Source organism: Culex pipiens, chromosome 1 (genome assembly GCF_016801865.2).
Source record: "Culex pipiens pallens isolate TS chromosome 1, TS_CPP_V2, whole genome shotgun sequence".
NCBI lineage: Eukaryota > Metazoa > Arthropoda > Insecta > Diptera > Culicidae > Culex > Culex pipiens.
The window spans coordinates 62,030,018-62,056,777 of NC_068937.1; the positions used below are offsets into that span (position 1 = coordinate 62,030,018).

General features: G+C 32.2%; 1 protein-coding gene across 1 annotated transcript in view; it reads right to left on the reverse strand.

Annotated features, from left to right (window-relative positions):
• The window catches only part of LOC120419876 (uncharacterized), a 47,848-nt gene that overhangs the window by 16,082 nt on the left and 5,006 nt on the right, over positions 1–26,760 (reverse strand). Inside the window, exon 4 of the mRNA XM_039582737.2 lies at positions 23,558–23,689. Coding sequence (XP_039438671.2) covers positions 23,558–23,689 — 132 coding nt within the window. The remainder of the gene's footprint in view (positions 1–23,557; positions 23,690–26,760) is intronic.

Genomic DNA, 26,760 nt, shown 5'->3' on the forward strand with positions numbered 1-26,760 from the left:
TTTGTTCATGGGCATTTTTTTTTTATTAAATGTTATTTTGAAAAGGGAAATTGTTAAATTCTTTCAACATGGATAATTTAAAGAAACTAGATGATTATTTTGCTAAGGAAATGAATTTTCTTTCCAATAATTTTCCTAATGAACAGGAAGACATTGTTTTAAAAATGAAAGAAGCAAAAGTGACAGTCAATTCTTACAAAGATAAATTGATTGAGTTACGAGAGATTTCAATTCCCAAAGAATATGACAAGATTGTGAACAATTTTAATGAAACTGTCAAATCATTTCAGTTAACTCTTGAATGTTTTGCAAGTAAACTAAATCAAGAAGAGCGTTTGATAGATTTAAAATTGAATGTGATGGAGGATACCGAGTTTCCAATGGATTCTGCGCTTAAGTGTATTCCAGATTTTTATGGTAAATCAGAAGATTTAAATTCTTTCCTTGATCAAATTAATTATTTTTACAATAAAATTCCAAAAGGCGTTTCTCTTACACCATTGATTAATGTAATACAACTGAAATTAAAAGGTAAAGCTAAACCATTTACTAAAACTATTTTAAAACTTACTTGGGAAGAAATTGAAAAGAATTTGTTACATGAATTTGGTGATAAAAAGTCTTCTTTAAATATTTTCAAACGGATCGATACTCTTTCGCAGTACGAACATGAAACTTTTAAAGCATACAAGAACAGGGCACTAGAAATTTTATTCGATTTAGAAATCGATAAAAATGTTGATAGCTTTGCAATGGAAAATCTAAGAATTCATTTTATTGCGGGACTGAAGAATACTTATTTGCAACAAACTGCAAGAAATTTAACAATACAAAACTTTAGAGATTTTTTGAGTATTCTAGAAGAAAAAAGAATTAGTAATGAGGAATTTGAAAATTTGTACAAGGACAAACAAAGATTAAATTCACAAAACATTAAAAATGAATTTTCAAATCAAAAGCAAGACGTGAATGATAATCGTAACTTTTCAACCCATCAAAATCGATTGAATAACTATCAAAATCAATATAACTACTCAAACAAAAGATATCATCAAAACCGATTCAGGAATAATTTTAAACAATTTTATACACAGCGAAAAAACTGAATGATGGGGTTTTCGATCATTTTGGCGTCCGAAACACCCGACAAAATGCGAATCAATATAACAGACGCTACAATTATCGTGCTCCTAGGTATTATAGAAATCGTAACAATATTTTTCGTAATAATTTTAGTTTGACTTCTCAGAGAGAATTCTACAATCCTCCTCATGAAGTACTAAGAATAATTTTAACTCCTTATCTTCAATTTAGATTAAGAATTTCATCTAAACAAAATCCATTTCATTCTATTTACTATTTACTTGATACAGGTGCTAGTGTCAATGTAATAAGTAGTAATATTTTGAATCAAATAGGTTACACTCATGTTAATTTTAAGGACAAAATTACTTTAACACTCCTCCGTCCAAGGCGGAAAAAAAGTTGGAACGCTAACTTCAACTCGCTGGTTCTCAGCCAAAACTCAACCAATCTGGATGATTCCTTTTTCCAGAGATTTGTACGGATCTCCAGATGAGCCTAGAACTTTGCAGATCTCGATTTGATCAATCCTCTAATAACTACGACTAAATTAGTCGGAGCAACTTTTTTTCCGCGTGTATTTCCGAAAAGCGACTCAAGCGGGAACATTTTTGCTACGCTGCAAAAACACAATAACTTTGCTAAAATGTTAGCAAAACCCATAAAATTATATATCAAAATTTCCGTTATGATCTCAGGATTATGATGAGCTTCTCAAATTTCCATTATTTTCACAAAAAAATTCACAAAACTACGTAAAACTACAGAAAAAATAAAAATGCCTCATTTTATGACTAGAACTTTATAGTAAAATCATTGATTTTTTTATGAAAATGTTTCAAATGATCTAAATTATATGTTTCAGAATCATTCTGAGTGTGTTTTTTCCTGAATACTAAAAAATTTTACCAAAACTACGTAAAATACAGAAAATTTGATAAATTCCTTTAGAACTTTATTTGCTTCATGATAAAATCATTGATTTATTTTATGAAAATGTTTCAAATAATCTAAATTACAAGTTTCCGAATTATTCTGAGTGTGATTCTTACTGAGTACTACAAAATTTTACCAAAACTACGTAAAATACAGAAAATTTGATACTTTCCTTTAGAACTTTATTTGCTTCATGATAAAATCATTGATTTATTTTATGAAAATGTTTCAAATGATCTTAATTACAAGTTTCCGAATTATTCTGAGTGTGATTCTTACTTAGTACTAAAAAATTTTACCAAAACTACGTAAAATACAGAAAATTTGATACATTCCTTTAGAACTTTATTTGCTTCATGATAAAATCATTGATTTATTTTATGAAAATGTTTCAAATGATCTAAATTACAAGTTTCCGAATTATTCTGAGTGTGATTCTTACTGAGTACTACAAAATTTTACCAAAACTACGTAAAATACAGATAATTTGATACTTTCCTTTAGAACTTTATTTGCTTCATGATAAAATCATTGATTTATTTTATGAAAATGTTTCAAATGATCTTAATTACAAGTTTCCGAATTATTCTGAGTGTGATTCTTCCTGAATAATACAAAATTTTACCAAAACTACGTAAAATACAGAAAATTTGATACTTTCCTTTAGAATTTTATTTGCTTCATGATAAAATCATTGATTTATTTTATGAAAATGTTTCAAATAATCTAAATTACAAGTTTCCGAATTATTCTGAGTGTGATTCTTACTGAGTACTACAAAATTTTACCAAAACTACGTAAAATACAGAAAATTTGATACTTTCCTTTAGAACTTTATTTGCTTCATGATAAAATCATTGATTTATTTTATGAAAATGTTTCAAATGATCTAAATTACAAGTTTCCGAATTATTCTGAGTGTGATTCTTACTGAGTACTACAAAATTTTACCAAAACTACGTAAAATACAGAAAATTTGATACTTTCCTTTAGAACTTTATTTGCTTCATGATAAAATCATTGATTTATTTTATGAAAATGTTTCAAATGATCTAAATTACAAGTTTCCGAATTATTCTGAGTGTGATTCTTACTGAGTACTACAAAATTTTACCAAAACTACGTAAAATACAGTAAATTTGATACTTTCCTTTAGAACTTTATTTGCTTCATGATAAAATCATTGATTTATTTTATGAAAATGTTTCAAATGATCTTAATTACAAGTTTCCGAATTATTCTGAGTGTGATTCTTCCTGAATAATACAAAATTTTACCAAAACTACGTAAAATACAGAAAATTTGATACTTTCCTTTAGAATTTTATTTGCTTCATGATAAAATCATTGATTTATTTTATGAAAATGTTTCAAATAATCTAAATTACAAGTTTCCGAATTATTCTGAGTGTGATTCTTACTGAGTACTACAAAATTTTACCAAAACTACGTAAAATACAGAAAATTTGATACTTTCCTTTAGAACTTTATTTGCTTCATGATAAAATCATTGATTTATTTTATGAAAATGTTTCAAATGATCTTAATTACAAGTTTCCGAATTATTCTGAGTGTGATTCTTCCTGAACACTAAAAAATTCTACCAAAACTACGTAAAATACAGAAAATTTTATACTTTCCTTTAGAACTTTATTTGCTTCATGATAAAATCATTGATTTATTTTATGAAAATGTTTCAAATGATCTAAATTACAAGTTTCCGAATTATTCTGAGTGTGATTCTTACTGAGTACTACAAAATTTTACCAAAACTACGTAAAATACAGAAAATTTGATACTTTCCTTTAGAACTTTATTTGCTTCATGATAAAATCATTGATTTATTTTATGAAAATGTTTCAAATGATCTTAATTACAAGTTTCCGAATTATTCTGAGTGTGATTCTTCCTGAATAATACAAAATTTTACCAAAACTACGTAAAATACAGAAAATTTGATACTTTCCTTTAGAATTTTATTTGCTTCATGATAAAATCATTGATTTATTTTATGAAAATGTTTCAAATAATCTAAATTACAAGTTTCCGAATTATTCTGAGTGTGATTCTTACTGAGTACTACAAAATTTTACCAAAACTACGTAAAATACAGAAAATTTGATACTTTCCTTTAGAACTTTATTTGCTTCATGATAAAATCATTGATTTATTTTATGAAAATGTTTCAAATGATCCAAATTATAAGTTTCCGAATCATTCTGAGTGTGTTTCTTCCTGAATACTACAAAATTTCACCAAAACTACGTAAAATACAGAAAATTTCACAGTTCTGTAAAAAAATCATCTGTTGTAGGAAAATTTGATAATTTTTTTTATGAAAATCTTTCAAAACACCCATGAGCAAGTCACTGAGATTTCGGTCATTTTATTTTTTGTATTTTTTAATCCGGCTGAAACTATTTTGGTGCCTTCGGTATGCCCAAAGAAGCCATTTTGCATCATTAGTTCGTTCATATAATTTTTCATACAAATTTGTCAGCTGTCCATACAAAAATGATATTCGAAAATTCAAAAATCTGTTTCATTTGATGAAATTTTTTGATTGGTTTGGTGTCTTCGGCAAAGTTGTAGGTATGGAAATAGACTACACTGAAAAAAAGTAATACACGGTAAACAAAAATTTGGTGATTTTCAATTTCACTTTTTGTCACTAAAACTTGATTTGCAAAAGACACTATTTTTTTTTTTTTTTTAATTTTCTGGTATGTTTTAGAGGACTTCAAATGCCAACTTTTCAGAAATTTACAGAATGGGCAAAAAAAAATCTTTGACCGAGTTATAAATTTTGAATCAATATAGATTTAAAAAAAAAATCGAAACATTCGTCGCAAAAATGTTTCAACTTTATTTATCGATGTAAAATCGAATTTTCAATCTAAAAGTATGTTAGTGATTTTTTTATAAAGTGCACCGTTTTCAAGTTAAAGTCATATTTAGGTAACTTTTTTGAAAAGAAGTCGCAGTTGTTCATTTTTAAAATTAGTGCCCATATTTTTGAAAAGCTGAGAAAATTTTCTATATTTTTGAACTTTGTTGATACGACCCTTAGTTGCTGAGATATTGCCATTCAAAGGTTAAAAAACAGGAAAATTCATGTTTTCTAAGTCTCACCCAAACAACCCACCATTTTCTAATGTCGATATCTCAGCAACTAATGGTCCGATTTACAAATGGAATATGAAACATTTGTGAAATTTTTCGATTTTTTCGAAAAAAATATTTTCAAAAATTTAAAATCAAGACTAACATTTCAAAAGGGCATAATATTGAATGTTAGGCCCTTTTAAAAATATTTTCAGCTTTTCAAAAATATTTTTTTCAAAGGTGGGCAAACATGGGCACTTATTTAAAAAATGAATAACTGCGACTTTTTTCAAAAAAGTTACCTAAAAATAGCTTGACTTGAAAACTTGCACTTTATAAAAAAAATCACTGAAGCTCTTTTCGATTGCAAATTCGATTTTACATCGAAAAATGAAGATGAAAGTTTTTTGCGAACAATATTTCGATTTGTTGAAATAATCTGTATTGATTCAAAAAATCATAGCTCGGTCAAAGATGTTTTGTCCATTCTGGAAATTTCTGAAAAGTTGGCATTTGATATCCTCTTAAACATATAAAAAAATAAAAAAAATAAAATAGTGTTTTTTTTGCAAATCATGTTTTAGTGACAAAAAGTGAAATTAAAAATCACCAAATTTTTTTTACCGTGTATCATTTTTTTCAGTGTAGTCCATATCCATACCTACAACTTTGCCGAAGACACCAAATCGATCAAAAAATTCCTTCCAAAGATACAGATTTTTGAATATTCACATTTCACATATCATTTTTGTATGGACAGCTGCCAAATTTGTATGGAAAATTAAATGAACGAACCAATGATGCAAAATTGCTTCTTTGGACATACCGAAGGCACCAAAATAGTTTCAGCCGGATTAAAAATACAAAAAATAAAATTAAAGAAAAAAGACTGATTCTGTAGAGATCTGCTCCCATACAATAAGCTTCCAAAACAATGCTCTACCAACATAAAATTATAAAAATTATAAAACTTTCTGTATTTTACGAAGTTTTGGTAATTTATTTTTAGTATTCAGGAAGAAACGCACTGAGAATGATTCAGGAACTTAAAATTTAGATCATTTGAAAAAGCATCATGAAATAAATCAATGATTTTACCATGAAGCAAATAAAGTTCTAAAGGAAAGTATCAAATTTTCTGTATTTTGCGTAGTTTTGGGAGAATTTTTTAGTATTCAGGAAGAATCACACTCAGAATAATTCGGAAACTTATAATTTAGATCATTTGAAACATTTTCATAAAATAAATCAATGATTTTATCATGAAGCAAATAAAATTCTAAAGGAAAGTATCAAATTTTCTGTATTTTACGTAGTTTTGGTAAAATTTTGTATTATTCAGGAAGAATCACACTCAGAATAATTCGGAAACTTGTAATTAAGATCATTTGAAACATTTTCATAAAATAAATCAATGATTTTATCATGAAGCAAATAAAGTTCTAAAGGAAAGTATCAAATTTTTTGTATTTTACGTAGTTTTGGTAAAATTTTGTAGTACTCAGTAAGAATCACACTCAGAATAATTCGGAAACTTGTAATTTAGATCATTTGAAACATTTTCATAAAATAAATCAATGATTTTATCATGAAGCAAATAAAGTTCTAAAGGAATGTATCAAATTTTCTGTATTTTACGTAGTTTTGGTAAAATTTTGTAGTACTCAGTAAGAATCACACTCAGAATAATTCGGAAACTTGTAATTTAGATCATTTGAAACATTTTCATAAAATAAATCAATGATTTTATCATGAAGCAAATAAAATTCTAAAGGAAAGTATCAAATTTTCTGTATTTTACGTAGTTTTGGTAGAATGTTTTAGTATTCAGGAAGAATCACACTCAGAATAATTCGGAAACTTGTAATTAAGATCATTTGAAACATTTTCATAAAATAAATCAATGATTTTATCATGAAGCAAATAAAGTTCTAAAGGAAAGTATCAAATTTTCTGTATTTTACGTAGTTTTGGTAAAATTTTGTAGTACTCAGTAAGAATCACACTCAGAATAATTCGGAAACTTGTAATTTAGATTATTTGAAACATTTTCATAAAATAAATCAATGATTTTACCATGAAGCAAATAAAGTTCTAAAGGAAAGTATCAAATTTTTTGTATTTTACGTAGTTTTGGTAAAATTTTGTAGTACTCAGTAAGAATCACACTCAGAATAATTCGGAAACTTGTAATTTAGATCATTTGAAACATTTTCATAAAATAAATCAATGATTTTATCATGAAGCAAATAAAATTCTAAAGGAAAGTATCAAATTTTCTGTATTTTACGTAGTTTTGGTAAAATTTTGTAGTACTCAGTAAGAATCACACTCAGAATAATTCGGAAACTTGTAATTTAGATCATTTGAAACATTTTCATAAAATAAATCAATGATTTTATCATGAAGCAAATAAAGTTCTAAAGGAAAGTATCAAATTTTTTGTATTTTACGTAGTTTTGGTAAAATTTTGTAGTACTCAGTAAGAATCACACTCAGAATAATTCGGAAACTTGTAATTTAGATCATTTGAAACATTTTCATAAAATAAATCAATGATTTTATCATGAAGCAAATAAAGTTCTAAAGGAATGTATCAAATTTTCTGTATTTTACGTAGTTTTGGTAAAATTTTGTAGTACTCAGTAAGAATCACACTCAGAATAATTCGGAAACTTGTAATTTAGATCATTTGAAACATTTTCATAAAATAAATCAATGATTTTATCATGAAGCAAATAAAATTCTAAAGGAAAGTATCAAATTTTCTGTATTTTACGTAGTTTTGGTAGAATTTTTTAGTATTCAGGAAGAATCACACTCAGAATAATTCGGAAACTTGTAATTAAGATCATTTGAAACATTTTCATAAAATAAATCAATGATTTTATCATGAAGCAAATAAAGTTCTAAAGGAAAGTATCAAATTTTCTGTATTTTACGTAGTTTTGGTAAAATTTTGTAGTACTCAGTAAGAATCACACTCAGAATAATTCGGAAACTTGTAATTTAGATTATTTGAAACATTTTCATAAAATAAATCAATGATTTTATCATGAAGCAAATAAAGTTCTAAAGGAATTTATCAAATTTTCTGTATTTTACGTAGTTTTGGTAAAATTTTTTAGTATTCAGGAAAAAACACACTCAGAATGATTCTGAAACATATAATTTAGATCATTTGAAACATTTTCATTAAAAAATCAATGAAAACAATGATTTTACCATAAAGTTCTAGTCATAAAATGAGGCATTTTTATTTTTTCTGTAGTTTTACGTAGTTTTGTGAATTTTTATGTGAAAATAATGGAAATTTGAGAAGCTCATCATAATCCTGAGATCATAACGGAAATTTTGATATATAATTTTATGGGTTTTGCTAACATTTTAGCAAAGTTATTGTGTTTTTGCAGCGTAGCAAAAATGTTCCCGCTTGAGTCGCTTTTCGGAAATACACGCGGAAAAAAAGTTGCTCCGACTAATTTAGTCGTAGTTATTAGAGGATTGATCAAATCGAGATCTGCAAAGTTCTAGGCTCATCTGGAGATCCGTACAAATCTCTAGAAAAAGGAATCATCCAGATTGGTTGAGTTTTGGCTGAGAACCAGCGAGTTGAAGTTAGCGTTCCAACTTTTTTTCCGCCTTGGTCGTTCGTGTAAGTACGGGATACCTTGGACGGAGGAGTGTTAACTGGCATTGGTAATACATTAACTGAAACGATAGGATCGGTGGTTATTGATTTATTAATCGGTAAAACAATTTATAACACAAAATTCTATGTTATGAAGAATTTGTCTGTGCCTGGTATAATTGGAGCAGAATTTTTAAAGAAGCACACTCTCTTCATCGATAAAAACTTTAAATTCATTGTATTACAAAAGCCAAAAATATATTTTAAATCGAATAATGTTGAATCAAATCAAATCTATAAGAAAAATAATTTTGAAAATAATGAATCAAGCGTTACTAACTATCAAAATGATACCAGTGGTTTTCAAAAAGACCAAGAAGTCAAGTATGAAGGAGAAATACTAAATAATGTTGCGTTTTGCGAAAATATTGTACACTCTGATGAAACAATTGATGGATTTGAAAATAAATTAGATGATCAACCTTGTATGCCAACAGAATTAAATTTAGACATTGATAAAGATGGTGATGTAACGGAATTCAAAAATTTAAAAAGCATTAAAGGTAGGGAAAGAATTCAGAAAATAATTGATTTAGTAAATCTAGAACATTTGAATAAACATAATTTTGAGGAAATTGTTTCTATGATTGAAAAATTTAACAAATTATTTTTTATTGAAGGAGATGAATTGACTTTTACGGATGCAGCAATTCATGAAATAGAAACCACAACAAATATTCCCATTAATAAGAGGCAATATAGGATGCCTGAGGCAACAAAAGTGCACATTGGTGAGCAAATTGATGAAATGCTCAAACTGGGTATTATTAAACCTAGTAAAAGCCCGTGGAATGCTCCTGTTTTATGTATACCAAAAAAGGTTGGAGCTGACGGCAAACAGAAATATAGAATTGTTGTAGATTTCAGATCACTTAACATGATAACAAAACCTTTTGTTTTCCCGATTCCATTGATTAATGAAATTTTGGATAACATTGGCGATGCACAATACTTTTCGTCAATTGATTTAAAGTCAGGTTTTTATCAGATACCTATAAACCCCAAAGATGCAGCTAAAACTGCATTTTCAACTTCAAAAGGACATTATGAATTTTTAAGAATGCCTATGGGTCTTAGAAATAGCCCAGCAACATTTCAAAAATTAATGAATATTATTTTGTACTCGATTCAACCAATTAAAGCATTTGTTTATCTCGATGATATTATTGTATTTGGAAAAACTATTGAAGAACATAATGAAAACTTATTCAAGATTTTAGAAGCATTATACCAAAATAATTTGAAGGTGGAAACATCAAAATGTACCATTCTGAAGACACAGATTAATTACCTGGGTCATACGATTGATAAGCATGGAATTATGCCTACAGATGATAACATCAAAACAATCAAAGAATTAAAACGTCCTCAAAATGCTAAGGATGTTCGTTCATTTCTGGGAACAATCAATTTTTACGGCAAGTTTATTCCGAATATGGCAGATAAACGCAAACATTTGAATAATTTATTGAAAAAGGATGTAAAATTTAAATGGACTGAAGAGTGTGAAAAAGCGTTCCATGATTTGAAACACTGCTTAATTTCAGAACCAATTTTAGTACGTCCGAATTATAAGGATACCTTTGTCATTACAACAGATGCTAGTGATTATGCTGTTGGAGCCGTGTTATCAAATGCTAAAACAAATGATAACCCAATCGCTTATGCTAGTAGAGCATTAAGTGTTTCTGAAAAGAAGTATCACGTTATTGAAAAAGAATTACTCGCTATAGTTTGGGCAGTTGAATATTTTAAACATTATATTTTTAACCAACAGTTTATTGTTTATACTGATCATAGGCCGTTGATTGCAATTTGGAGACTAAAAGAGACCTCACCGACTCTTTCCAAATTAAGATTAAAAATTCAAGGTATTGGATGTGATATCCGATATAAACAGGGAAAAGAGAATGTTGTTGCTGATTTTCTTTCTCGTATTAAGCACGAAGAAAATTCAAATGCAAACATTGAAAATGTTTCGGAAAGTTCAAATAATAATTTAATTGCTGTTGTTACTAGACAACAAACACGTCAAAATTCAAATTTAATTGATAACTCAAAACCTGTTCGAAATAATCAATCTTTATTACAACAGAATTCAAATTATACTACTGATAATCTTTCAGACAATGATGATGATTTAGACATAACTATTGATTCCTTACAGGCTATCGATATTATGGACAAAAAGGATGATGATTCATGGAAAAAGTTTACATTGGATGACTTTTTCGATGCTCAAAACAAAGATGAAATTAATTTTAGTTTACTTAAATTTACAAAAACAATGATCAATGTGAATAATACAGATGCTAATTTTGTCATCATTAATAGTAAGACAGCGTTCAAAGAGCTAAGTGAATTGGTGGATCTACCACATGGTATGAAGGACAATATAAATGGAAGAATTTTTTCATTTCCAGATAACAAATTGTGGGGTTTTATTTTGAATGGATCAAAACGTTCAATTACTAATAGAGAAGAGTTATTTGAGGGTTTGTTAGAAAGTTTTGTTAAATGTCCTGATTTTGCCAAATCAGCTAAAAATATTCAAATTATTTCATTTAGAAATTTACAGCAACTTCCCGATGTCAATATTCTAAGATTTATGGCAGGAAAATTTGATAAAATGTTTACACTATATGCATCTAATGAAGACAGAATGTTTGTAAAAGTAGAAGACAGAGAAACGGTTTTGAAAGAATTTCATGATGCTCCCCTTGGAGGTCATGTGGGAGGTAAAAGAATGCTTCAACGTATAAGTCCACTTTTCACATGGGAAAACATGCGTAGAGATATTGAAAACTATGTAAGACAATGTGAACTGTGCCAAAAGAACAAGATTTGGCCCAAGAATAAGATTCCTATGAAGATAACAACGACTTCAACGGAACCCTTCCAAAAAGTATTCATGGATATTGTAATATTAACCCCATCTGACGACAATAATCGTTATGGTTTAGTGATTCAAGATGATCTAACAAGATTTTTAACAGTTGCTGTATTGCCTGATCAGGAAAGCTCAACTGTCGCTAAAGCATTCGTGGAACATTTTATTTGTCGCTATGGTGCTCCACTAGAGGTAGTTACCGATCAAGGAACAAATTTTATGAGTAATTTACTGAAAAATGTATGCAAAATTTTGAAAATAAAGAAAATAAATACAAGTGCATATCATCCACAAGCAAATTTAGTAGAACGATCAAATAGAGAACTGAAAATCTATTTGCGAAACTTTATTGTTGGAAATCCGCAAACATGGGATCAATTAATTCCATTTTTCACTTTCCAGTATAATACAACAATTAATTCGTCTACTGGATTTACACCTTTTGAATTATTGTACGGAAGATTAGCGAGAATTCCAAATACAGTTTATAACATTACTGACAGAGAGTTAAATTACGATGATTACATAAAGGAAATGAAAGCAAATTTTAAAAATGTCCACGACAAAGCTGTAGAAAACGTAATTGCTTCAAAACATAAAAGAAAGGAAATTTACGACAAAGATGCAAAAGAATGGCAACCTTGGTGGGGGGATTTGGTTATTGTAGAAACCATTCCCACAGGTGTAGGAAAGAAGTTACAAAGTTTATGGCGAGGTCCATATGAAGTTGTTGATTTACCAAGTGAACAAACTACAGTAATTAAGAATGGAAACAAGTTGGAAAAGATTCACAACAATAGATTGCGAAAATTCAATGATTAACGAGGATTTTATTTATGAACAAGCATTTTATTATAAACAAATGACTAAGATATTGGGAAGGTAAAAAGATGAATATAGATTATAAATTACAACGTGCAGAAAAAGAAAGATTATCAAGGTAAAAAAAAAACATGAACTGAAATTAAATCCACGTGGTACATAATTATAACATATGTTTAAAGACGTCAATAATTATATTTAATGGGATTATTAAGTAAAAGAGTGCACTCTACTGATCAGTACAATAAATGATATCACAGTATAATTGAGATGGATAAATGATGTTTTGATGCGTGATTGGACAAGGGACTGCAGCCCAGAATACATGTGTTTGTGTGTGAAAAATAAAATGCAGTGTGGGTCGAGAAAACACAAATAGATTATCCCACATCACATGATAAAGTATGTATTTAGTTTCATTTTAGGAAAAAATTTAGGTCCTTATTCAAACAAGCCTAATTCTACCTGGAAAAAGAGAGGGGAAGAGGATTTTGCAAACAAAATCTTTACAACGCACCTTAAACACAAATATTATCGATGAACTGAAGTAAAAAACGTGAGAGTAAGCGGAGTAAGTATAAAAAACTAATATTTTGAAAAACTTTTTAGCCAATGCCAGTGTAGATTTAAAATTATTAGAGTAAAAGAAAGGCATCCGATTAAATTTTAAACTGAAAAAACAAAAACAATGAGCAGTAGATGCAGGATAGGCTTAGGAAATTATAATTATAATATACTTTGCTACAATGATTAATATCAACTTTAAACAAAGAATTGTTAAATTGATAGTCACTTAGGAAATTATTCAAAAAAAAAAAAAAAATCTGTAACACGATACTACACAAATATGTAAAATCTCACCTACACGAACACAAATATCATCAAACGTTAACATTCGGATACAGCGGATAGCAGCAATACAACTACAACATTTCGGACAACACATTTGGCATCAACGAATTATTGGAAGTATTGCATTCATAAATTGCAGAAAATTGAGACAGGAGATGAGTTGTATAAAAAAATGGTGGAACATAACAATGATGGAGTGAAGTATATGATACAAGGCAAAGAATGGTTATGATGCTAAATTATATTACATGGAATAGTTTCTGTTTGTTCAGTCAGAAGCAAAAACTTCTCAACCGGAAAAATATATATCAAAACTGACAATTAAGGCAAGACATCCAAATACAATTCTCGGATCTAATGGAAAGGAAAAAGTATGGCAAAATGATGAAACATGATCTGTACACTACAATCAGATCTTATGGAATGGAATGAAAAGTTTCGATTGAGGTCCACGAAAATTTTATCGACTGCAGAACACAAAGAAGGACTAACGCAGATCTCTATGCAATAAGAAAAAAGCATCAAGGAAAGGACAAGAAGGAAAATGTATCAAATAATGTTTGGCAGAATTGATCCACTATAGTCAAATCAACAAAGTCAAATGTCTCAATCTATGTGGTTTATTGAATGTTTTCAAGTTTCAAACCAAAAGTCAAGTGAAGAACAACATCGACGAATTATCAAGCCAGCTATTTTATCAATTATATCAACGCAGAGGAGACAACAGAACGAGAACAACAATTATATTTAGTACTCAGATATACAAAAACATATTTTTCAAAATCAACGTTTATCAAGAACCAGCGTTAGGCTTACAGTAGATGCTTATCTTAGCAGACAAACATCTAGCTGGGTAGTGTAAGGGTATGTAGCGACCCTCAGTTAATCAGAATATAAATTTAGATTTTTAGTTCGACCAACAGGGAAGAATTTGTCAGAAGTACATTGGTCTTTACAATCAGACGAAGTGCAACATCTTCAGATGCACTCATTAACACATGTTGACACGAGTCAAGTGTTATATTTCTAGGAGCACGTAGGTTAAGATATAAATAAACAAAGTAGGAAGATGGAAGGAAAAGCATAAAGCGAAAACAGAAGGGTCATGAACTCTGCCAGGATCCCTGCTGAGAATTTTCGAGCAGAAAGATTTCAAGATCAACGCGGTGTAGTCAAAACGCACGTGGCTGAGCTACTCCCGTAGAGATGAATATTGCGCATGCGTCTTGATTAAAAACGCTTCGGAGTATAAAAACCTAAGTTAGATTTAGAATCAGGGTAGTTGAAATTAGGAAAGAGTTAAGAGTGGGAGTTGAGAGTTGCAGTTGGGAGTTGGAGTTGATTATTCGGTGTAAGTGCTACGATGCACAGATTCAATCAAAATGCCACGGGGCATATTTTAGAAGCATAGTGAAATGTTGCCATAAGCTTAAGGAAAATCTAAGAATACATATTTTGGAGTTAAAGTTAAATGGTGTCGTTCTGTGCAAAAGGAATAAAAATGAAAGAAATCCCACTGATATTAGAGACTAAGCTTAAACAAGCTTACACACCGCTTTGAGTCAGGGGTATTAAAAAACACTCAAAAAGCCAAAACTGAACATTTGGTTTATTGTTCCTTTCCAAAAAAAACCCCAGAATTGTAAAAGCTTTTTGTTTTAGATTACGCCTGAATGCTTTCAAAAAAGCTTTTAAAAGGTAGTTTCCAAATATATCCGAAATGTATCAGATATCCGAAATTTGCTCTGAATTTGATTCTGAGTTGATATGTATGCGTATAGTAATACTTAGAAAGTTAATTTTTCGAGTGGTTTTGTAACTTTACTCAGTGAGAGGGCAAAACATTCAAACGCGTTCTTAGTGGAAGATTCCCCAAATAATTTGAAAATGCAGTCCGTTTTGCGATTTGAGCTCTTGTTTAAAGAAAAAAAGGTAAATCATGACCCCTTATCTATATACAGCAATTCCCCACGAAAACAGCATGATTCGAAAAAAGTTCTCCGATCGGGCTCAACATTTTTCTGGGGGTTCCTTGGCCAAAATAATTAGACCCGTATTTTTTTGTTTGGCCATTAAGGTGACCTGCGCCGTGTTAGGGTGGTCATTTTCGTCCTTTTTCGCAAAAACCACATTTTGCAAAAAATCATGTCTCCACGTCATTCAATCCGATTTTAGCTGTCCTAGACGCATAAGAAAGGTGATTAGTTTGGCTATTTGGGAAAAATAGTAAGGCCGATGCAAATATTTAAAAAAGTTTTTGTCCCTCGGCCCTGGCCGAGGTCAAGGGGGGGGGGGGCAAAAAAATAAAAAAAAATATAAAAAATTAAATAACAAACCATAGTCATTAAATGAAAAAAGTGTTTTAAAATGCATTTTACACTAGTTCAGTTGTTTTGCAATCATTAGTTTTCAAAAAATCTAAGATCTGACAAAAACAAAAAAATTATCGAAAAAAAAAGATTTTGCATCGAAAATTTTCAAAAAATCTTAACATTTTTTAATAAACCCAAACATGCTAAAAATGATTTTTAACGCGGAAGAATGTATTTTAATTTGATTTCCACTGGTTGCACTTGAATTTTCATTGAAATTTTGAAGTTTATTGTAAAAATATTTTTTTTGCCCCCTGATTTTTCGAGCCAATTTTGAAGGGGGGGGGGGGGGGGTGACAAAAACTTTTAAAAATATTTGTACCAGCCTAAGAAGTTTCAAAAATCTAGTTTAACATTTCAAAAGGTCCTATGAAAACTTGAAATGCTGTTTTAAAGGTCTCGGGGCCAAAGAACCTATATCTGAAAATATGTTTACCTGATTCCTCGGAAAAATTTAAATAACATTCAAAATATAGAGATGTTATGTTTTCAATTTTCTGAGATACGATTAAAAAAAAACTGGGTTTTTCAACGCGCCACGCGCAGAAACGGGAAAATGACGAAAACGGCACAAAAAACGAGTTGCATATTTCAATAAGCATAAGCATAAGCATAAGCATAGGTGCCCACCCGCAGTTGCTACTCCGTTATTGACCGGGACCTCCAGAAGTTACATCCACGAGCCGTGGAAGATAAGTGGGAGCTATCTTTCCTCGCTTCGCAACTTCTCAAAGGCCCCTATCATGCTGATCAATACCGGCGCCGGCCACGACCAGTGGTAGGGTCACGGGGAAGTGGATGGGAATGTTAGTCCGATACTTGAGTGATAGAGACCGCCCAATCGACTGCTTCTCCGACAAAGTATCACATGAGTTTTGAGGGGGTTAGTAGATGGGTATGAGGTCAGGATTCACGAGTGGCAGTGATGTGACCATGAGCATTTGGTTTATCGGTTGAAATTTTAAATCTTAGGCAGCCGGCTGCGGAAAGATAAATAATTGATTATTTAAAAAGTTTGTTTTAATCGAACGCGTGCCAACCGAGCGGTAGTGCTATGGGCTGGACTTATCAGTATATTTTTACTGTTGGTACAATTAAGATAACGCGAGCAAATGTCAAAAATAGTAGATGAGTTAATACTAAAGCTGCCAGTTGGAATAAATTATTACGATCAACGAAAATAAACGAAACGAAAACAGGACACCACGTAACCGATTGTAATGAAATTAAAACAATAACTTAAACGAACTTAACCGGCGGCGTGCCTTCCTATCAACGATGATAAAAGAAGGACTTATAAATTTAAAATATAAAAAGACTCCAAAAAATACGTTGCATAGTAACCGCGAAGTCCCGCTACTCACAATCGAATCCGAAAGATAGCTATCTAGAATTTTAAATATAGTATTAATTCGACCGCGATCTTCCAGAAATTCTTCGTCGGCGTGCCTTCCGATCAACGGTGATGTAAGAAGGGCTTTATTCATTAAAATGATTTTATATCATAAGCCTTAAAACATATTCGTCGGCGTGCCTTCCGATCATCGATGATATAGAAAGGACTTAATCCAGCAATACGACTTGCTTGTCTCGAAAAAAAAAGAATTCGGATCGTTTCTATCGAAAACTATGTAAAGAGGACAAAAATAAACTCATTGGCCAACGAACGCGCGAACTAAAAATAAAGAAAAAAGAAGAAGAAGAAGACCAATCACCCCATGCACACAAACAACGACACAAAAGAGATGAAAACAACACGAATCAGAAGAAATCCAATCACCCCATGTACACAAGTAGCGACACAAAAGAGATGGAAAATAACACGAAAAAACAGGACTGCGCGTCCACACAGGCACCGCACTACTGATGCCATTATTTAATTATAATGACCAATCACCCCATGCACTCGAACAGCGACACAAAAGAGACGGAAAATAACCCGAAAAAAAACAGGACTGCGCATCCACACAGGCACCGCACTACTCGCACTCGAAAAGCGACACAAAAGAGACGAAAAATAACACGAAAAAAACAGGACTGAGCGTCCACACAGGCACCGCACTACTGATGCCATTATTTAATTATAATGACCAATCACCCCATGCACTCGAACAGCGACACAAAAGAGACGGAAAATAACACGAAAAAACAGGACTGAGCGTCCACACAGGCAACGCACTACTGATCAAAAAAAACGAGTTGCATATTTCAATTGCGAAAATTTTGGTACCCTAACATGTATAGGTCATCGCTGAAATTTTCAAGATATCGTAGTTTTGGTGAAATAAGTCGATTTTTTGTCGTTTTCGTCATTTTCCCATTTATGTGCGTGGCGCGTCGAAAAAACCAGTTTTTATTTTAAAAAAATCGTATCTCAGACAATTGAAAACATAACTTCACCATTTTTTGCTAAGTATTGCAAAATTTTCCGAGGAACCAGGTAAAAATATTTTCAGAAATAGGATCTTTGGTCCCGAGACCTTCAAAACAGAATTTTATGTTTTCATATGACCTTTTGATGGCCCACCTAAGTAAAATGCGCCAAAACCCATAGAAAAACATACAAATTTATAAATTCAGTGTAGTAGGCTTATGCTTTGGGATGTTCCCTTCAATGTTGTATATTTGGTTGATGAACATTTTTAGGTTAAAACTATTTTTGAGCCACTTGAAAAAAAAGTTTTTTTCGGCTACTTTACCTAGGTGCGGGGCACAATGAGCCACCTTTAAACACAAGCCATTTTGTCTAATAAAACGTTGAACGGAGATAATAAATGATGCGCCTCAGAAGGGAACTTTCTAACATAGTTTCCACGAAGTTAGACCTTTTTTATGAAAATAGTCACTTACCAAATTAAACATTTTTGAAAATAGTTTTAATATGTTGAAATAAGGTACTTTTTTTACGAATCAGCATCAAAACAACTAAAAAATCAACTAATGTAGCAGAGCAATTCTTTACGAAATCGGTCTTTTTTCTTCAATTTTAATTTTTGTATTTTTTAATCCGGCTGAAACTTTTTTGGTGCCTTCGGTATGCCCAAAGAAGCCATTTTGCATCATTAGTTTGTCCATATAATTTTCCATACAAATTCGGCAGCTGTCCATACAAAAATGATGTATGAAAATTCAAAAATCTGTATCTTTTGAAGGAATTTTTTGATCGATTTGGTGTCTTCGGCAATTTTGTAGGTATGGATACGGACTACACTGGAAAAAATAATACACGGTAAAAAAAAAATTTGGTGATTTTTTTATTTAACTTTTTATCACTAAAACTTGATTTACAAAAAAACACTATTTTTATTTTTTTTTATTTTTTGATATGTTTTAGAAGACATAAAATGCCAACTTTTCAGAAATTTCCAGGTTGTGCAAAAAATCACTGACCGAGTTATGAATTTTTTAATCAATACTGATTTTTTCAAAAAATCGAAATTTTGGTCGTAAAAATTTTTCAACTTCATTTTTCGATGTAAAATCAAATTTGCAATCAAAAAGTACTTTCCTAAAATTTTGATAAAGTGCACCGTTTTCAAGTTATAGCCATATTTAAGTGACTTTTTTGAAAATAGTCGCAGTTTTTCATTTTTTTAAATTAGTGCACATGTTTGCCCAGTTTTGAAAAAAATATTTTTGAAAAGCTGAGAAAATTCTCTATATTTTGCTTATTCGGACTATGTTGATACGACCTTTAGTTGCTGAGATATTGCAATGCAAAGGTTTAAAAACAGGAAAATTGATGTTTTCTAAGTTTCACCCAAACAACCCACCATTTTCTATCGTCAATATCTCAGCAACTAATGGTCCGATTTTCAATGTTAATATATGAAACAATTGTGAAATTTTCCGATCTTTTCGAAAAAATTTTTTTTGGAATTTTCAAATCAAGACAAACATTTTAAAAGGGCGTAATATTGAATGTTTGGCCTTTGTGAAATGTTAGTCTTGATTTGAAAATTCCAAAAATATTTTTTTCGAAGAGATCGGAAAATTTCACAAATGTTTCATATATTAACATTGAAAATCGGACCATTAGTTGCTGAGATATTGACGATAGAAAATGGTGGGTTGTTTGGGTGAAACTTAGAAAACATCAATTTTCCTGTTTTTAAACCTTTGCATTGCAATATCTCAGCAACTAAAGGTCGTATCAACAAAGTCCAAATAAGCAAAATATAGAGAATTTTCTCAGCTTTTCAAAAATATTTTTTTCAAAACTGGGCAAACATGTGCACTAATTTAAAAAAATGAAAAACTGCGACTATTTTCAAAAAAGTCACTTAAATATGGCTATAACTTGAAAACGGTGCACTTTATCAAAATTTCAGTAAAGTACTTTTTGATTGCAAATTTGATTTTACATCGAAAAATGAAGTTGAAAAATTTTTACGACCAAAATTTCGATTTTTTGAAAAAATCAGTATTGATTAAAAAATTAATAACTCGGTCAGTGATTTTTTGCACAACCTGGAAATTTCTGAAAAGTTGGCATTTTATGCCTTCTAAAACATATCAAAAAATAAAAAAAATTAAAAATAGTGTTTTTTTGTAAATCAAGTTTTAGTGATAAAAAGTTAAATAAAAAAATCACCAAATTTTTTTTACCGTGTATTATTTTTTTCCAGTGTAGTCCGTATCCATACCTACAACTTTGCCGAAGACACCAAATCGATCAAAAAATTCCTTCAAAAGATACAGATTTTTGAATTTTCATACATCATTTTTGTATGGACAGCTGCCGAATTTGTATGGAAAATTATATGGACAAACTAATGATGCAAAATGGCTTCTTTGGGCATACAGAAGGCACCAAAAAAGTTTCAGTCGGATTAAAAAATACAAAAAAAAATCGAATGACCGAAATCCTAGAGAACTGCTCAGCATTAAACGTGATTTGTGAACCTACCAGGAGCGACATACTCCATTTAACTAAAATTTCATATTTTTTGATTGTTTTTATAAGGCAGGAAAAGTGTGGTCCATTCTGCCCTCAAGTGGATTTCAGTTTAACACTTCCACCACCAAGCCTCTAATTTGATTTGAGGTTCCGTTGTTGTTTGATTACCTTTGTAATAGCTCCTGGTAACATTATAAACAATGAACAAACTTTTTTAAACAATCTAACCTTCGAGAATGTTTTTTTAAGAAACTCGAAATAAACAACATTTGCGTGGTTTTGTCAATAATTTGTTTTTTTCTTACAAACATGGTTTTCGGTGTGGTGATGTTATTTGACGTCCTTTATAAGACCCTTGCCTTACAGTTGGTTTATATCCATTAGGGTGGGTACGTTTTTCAAAAAGTTCTCGGATCAAGTTTTAGTATGGTTCCCCTTGTAAGGCATGTCCATAGGGACTTTCATGCCAAATATCAGCTCATTTGGTTGTAAACTGGCTGCGCGCATCAGGGTTAAAGTTTACATGAGAATTACTATGGGAAAATTGGACTTTTTGTTCAAGCGCTCCTACAGGTCTGAAAAATAACGCGCCAACTTCTGGTATGGTCAGGCCTATGGGGAATGGTCTGGAGAACAATTTACCGAAGAGAGCATATGGATTTGTTGTCCCTAGACCTGGCGCATCGGCAAACAATCCGATGTCTCCGGAATCAACGGTTTTCCCTGAAAAAGCATCAAATTTTCCTTAGCATGCTATGAAAGCTTGGTGCACACCGCGACGCCATAGTCAGGTAGCTACCACGTGGGTGAGAAACGGCTGGAATATTCAATTGCAAACTTTCTTTTGCGAGCAATCCTGATATTATTCAGTCGAATTCTGAATCTTTGCATAGCAAATTTGTATTTCTTTGCAAATTTTTCATCCACGTGGTAGCTGCCTGACGTATGGCGTCGCGGTGTTCATTAAGCTTTCATAGCATGCTAAAAAAAATTTGATGCTTTTTCAGGGAAAACCGTTGATTCCGGAGACATCGGCTTGTTTGCCGATGCGCCAGGTCTAGTGACAACGAATCCATTTGCTCTCTTCGGTAAATTGTTCTCCAGACCATTCCCCATAGGCCTGACCATACCAGAAGTTGGCGCGTGATTTTCTCAGACCTGTAGGAGCGTTTGAACAAAAAGTTCCAATTTCCCATAGTAATTCCCATGTAAACTTTAACCCTGATGCGCGGAGCCAGTTTACAACCAAATGAGCTGATATTTGGCATGAAAGTCCCTATGGGCATGCCTTACAAGGGGAACCATACTAAAACTTGATTCGAGAACTTTTTGAAAAACGTACCCATCCTAATATCCATTCTAAAGCCGAAAACCAAGGGTGGCCCATTCTGCCCCCATGGGCCATTCTGCCCCCCTGCCTTTATACATAAATACATCAATTCGGAGCGTCGGATCGAGGTGCTATTTGCTGTGTTGGGTTCGTATGAGCCCAAGGAAGGTTTATACGCTAACTAATTGACGCTTTGGCCACTTTTGAACCGATTCCGGAGCATCGGCAAATTGTATGGAGAAAGTTACGTCAAATCATATTTTGATCACAGGAGGCTGAATAAGCAAAAAATCAAAAAACGTCAACAAATGAATAAGGCAGAACGAAGTTTGTCGGGTAAGGCTTGTAATGTATAAAAACTCAGCCTATCAAAGTAACTCCATCTGTCAATGCCACCCCGGATTAAGGTACCTGAACTTGTTGCGTCTATCAAAGAATAATAAATTGCGAGCTAATCTTGAATCATTTGTTTCTTCTGTTCATGACTTTGAAACAAAAAGCTGTCCATATAAAAATAACATAAAATTAAAAAAAAAATCTGAATTTTGCGAATGGATCTAATAATTCAGTTATGACACATTAAATGAAATTGAACAAAACTACATTTTTGTATTTTATTTTAAGACACGATTTGACAAAATACAAAAAATATATCTTTTGAGTTTTGACATTTGTTTTTGAATTTGTTGTTTTCCATTTGTTCTCTTCTTAACCTGTAGGATTTTTTTTAAATGCCTTATGTTTTTAACGGGATTACATACGGCAAAAATATCAAGGATTGGTACTAGCACACAATTAAACTTTTTTATTTAATTTGTTTTCACTGGATTAAAATATACACTTTCAACCATTAATTTAAAGACATTTGGTTGTATCATTGTCGAGATAAACTGTCCCTAATCGCATAAATGACCCATATGCATTATCATCGCTTTTGAGTTATTGATGCAGTTTGGTTCAATCGTGTGCCCTTTCAAAAAAGCCTACAACATCCAGTACTCAGTTCTATAAATCAGGAGAAAATCAAGTTTTTTCGACCTGAAAAATTTATCAAATTGGTAGTTTCGAATCACCCTATTTCCTGAAAAATAAATAAAACAACATTAAGTGGAACTTTAAAATTTACAACCGTAATGAACAAACAAACAAACAAACAAACAAACGAACAGACACTGAAAACACCATCTAATGCGAATAAACAATTTTGAACAACATCATGGGTGGGTTCATAAAGCTCGGAAGGGTGGATTATGTGTTTTGGCGTTTGAGGGCATATGTACATATGTGGATAACATGTGGATGATGCGTCGGACACTGCAGCAGTGAATGGTTGTATGCGGGTCGATTTGTACACTCAACATCAATTTCAAAACTCTAGCAGACATTTGGGGGAGCTTTTTTGGGATGGGTGACACACTTTTTTTTATTTCTGTGGGAAAAACGGGAATGAAAACGAAACTTTGCGAAGAAACACACACACACACACACATAAACAATAAGCGACCAGTTCAGCCCTTAATCCAAAACAGTCCAGAACCACCAGCATGGTCCAGAACCGGCAGTTGTCCTGGATTTACCTGTCGCTGGAATCGAGCAGATGATGATCGAGTAGCACCGAGGGATCAAACGCAATAGTCGGCGGCAGCGGTGGGATATTGTCGCCGGCCATTCCACGGCATGAGCGCAACATAAATCTTTGCGAAGCGGCACTGCAATGGCGATATTTTTGGAAAAATAGTGACACGTGTGAGTTGTGAGAGTTTGGTGCGTGGTACTCTTTCCAATGCGATTTGTGGGGATCCGAGCGGACGGATAGACGGCTTTTCATCATCGCGGATTTCAACGCGGTTGGACGGACGGAAGAGTGCAAATTGCGGATCGTCACCAGCAGTGTCGAGAAGACGTCATAGGAATAAAGACACCACCGGATGTGTTGACAGGTGGTGCAGGGGGTGGCAAATAGGGTGGCTCACGACTGTTTTTCTAATCAGCCACCATCCAACACAATCTATTTTTTGAAACTTAATTCAAATAGATGCTTCTCTCAATATAACTATATTTTGGTGCATAAGTTGTACAGTCGACTCTCTGGTTGTCAATATCCAAGGGACCGTCGAGGAAGAGAATCATCAGTTTACAGAACGATGCAAAATGAAGACTCGATTGAAAATATTTTTTTCTTGATATCCAGCTATGGGAGAGAATCATGGCAACGTCCAACAAACAAAAACAAACTAATGTCATACACCCTTCAAGGCTTCGTTTCGCCAAGAAAAATGTATATGCAAGCCATGAGAAAGTGAAATTATTGACAACTGGAAGAGATTTTTAAAGAAAACAGAATCCAAGGGACCGTCGAGGAAGAGATCCTTCAAGCAACGGAAAATATCGAGGAATAAAGATAATTGAAGTATGCAGATTGAAGGGACTGAAGAATTCATCGATAGATGGAGAATTATTGATATCGAGAAGATCGACAGCCAGAGAGTCGACTGTATTTTCATATAAGTTTAAACAACCCTAGCTCACATTTTTTTGTACACCGTTTCAAGCCATTATTGATGATTAGTGAGGACATTTGATGGTGGTTGCGTTTGGGGATTGATTTATGCATGAATAATTTTTGAGGTTTTCTGTCGTTTTAGTGGTTTATGGTAAGAAATGAAGATGAACCATATCCTAAAACATGAATGCATGCCTTGAATCACAATCAAAAGTGGTTATCGCCGGTAAGCTAAGTCCACTAGCGTGCCCACCCCCTGACCAAATTTAGAACAAATTTCTGAGGATGGTGAGGCAGTTGCCCCATGTTGCCCCACCCTGTGCACGTTAGTGGCTAAGTCTAACTAGCAAAAATCAATATTCTATAAAGGCATGTAGAGCCAGAATTTAAACAATGCACAGTGACCGAGCCACGTAGCCCAGTGGTAACGCTTCCGCCTCGTAAGCGATAGATCGGGGTTCAAATCCCGGCTCGGACCAACAAAACTGGTGATCATTTCCCTTCTGGAATCGATTGCTTAGCAAAGGGAAGGTAGTGCATCGTCACAAACTGGACCTTATCACGACACCTTTGGGAGGCGACCTATGGAATGTTAACTTTAACCTTAACATGTTAACATTAAGTTGAGAATGAAACTGCCACTGAATCCGCTTTGTAAATGCCGACCCCGATACTCTTCCTCTCAGGAACTGGGAAAGATTTACTTTTTTTTACAGTGAGAAAACGGCTCAAATATGACCGATTACTCAAGAACAATGTAAATTGCCTATATTTTCAAAAAGTTCATGAAAGTTCTGCTGTGTTCAGACCAGTAATTGAATATGTATTATAAAGATGTGAAAACTCAATTGAAAAAGCAAAAAGGTAGATCCCAAACCCTCACTTATTATTAAAAAAGAACTACCACGTAAGACTGAAAACCATTGGAAGAAAATATATGATCAGCCACGTGGACCCCATTTTTTTGAAAATCTCAAACACCTCTCCCCCCTTGGACAATTGTAGATAAAATTTCTTGTTTAACGTAACGAGCCTTTTACTTTCTTTCCAACAAATTAAATTCAATTTACCTTCAAAACATTCAGCAAAGATTTTTGATCTCTTTTAGTTTTGAATGGACAATTAATCATCAATTTTCCAGTTTGATATACCAAAACAAAATTGTAATCAAGTTCATTTTTTCACGAATCTCCGCCAGAATTTGTTTCCATTTGTTATAATTTGTTATAATGGGCCCTCAAAAAAAAAGTTTTTTAAGCTATTAAAGGTTTGTGAAGTAAGTTCAGGGCCGTTGCAAATATTTTGCCTTCCTCACTAAAATTGAACTTTTTATTTAAAGCTCGAAAACCCGCCTTGATGTATACATATCGACTCAGAATCGAAAACTAACTTAATCCACCTATGTGGTTGGTAGCTGTATGTGTGTGTGTGTATGTGTGTGTATGTGACCAATAATGTCACTCAGTTTTCTCAGCACTGGCTGAACCGATTTTGACCAAACCAAAAGCATTCGACTAAGTTTAGGGTCCCATACGGTGCTGTTGAATTGTTTGAAGTTTCGATAAGTAGTTCAAAAGTTATGTATAAAAATGTGTTTTCGCATATTTTCGGAAGTTGAATACATGGCAGTAAACTGAACCAAACATCTTCATGTTACACATCATTAGATAGGTAATTGAAAGACCTTTCTAACGAGTCCACAACATTGATAATCTGGCAACCCTGTCTCGAGTTTTGACCACTTAAGTGATATTTTTGTACTTTTTTTGTAGCCGGATCTTACTTAAACGCATGTAAACAATGTCCGGATCCATCATGCGACCCATCGTTGGTATGGTAATCAACCTTTCCAACGAGTCTAAAATATTGAAGATCTGGCAACCCTGTCTCAAGCTATGACCACTTATGATGCCACTTGTGAGCTCTTGAGTGATATGTGTGATCTAATATGTGATATGTGAGTCTAAAACATTGCAGATCTGGCAACCCTGTCTCAAGCTATGACCACTTATGATGCCACTTATGAGCCCTTGAGTGATATGTGTGTGTTTTTTTTTGTATTCCGGAACTTAACGAAATTAGACGAAATTTGTGTCCAAACCCATCATATCACAGATCACCGATTGTTGGAAAAGAGTGAGGAAGGCACCTACCACATAGGTGGATTAAGTTAGTTTTTTAAAGATTATTTCGTTTCCCCCTCCCTCCCTTCTATAATAGGTCGAAGAATCAGGAGGTAATAGCAATATTTTTTCAAAACACAAAAATATGTAAATA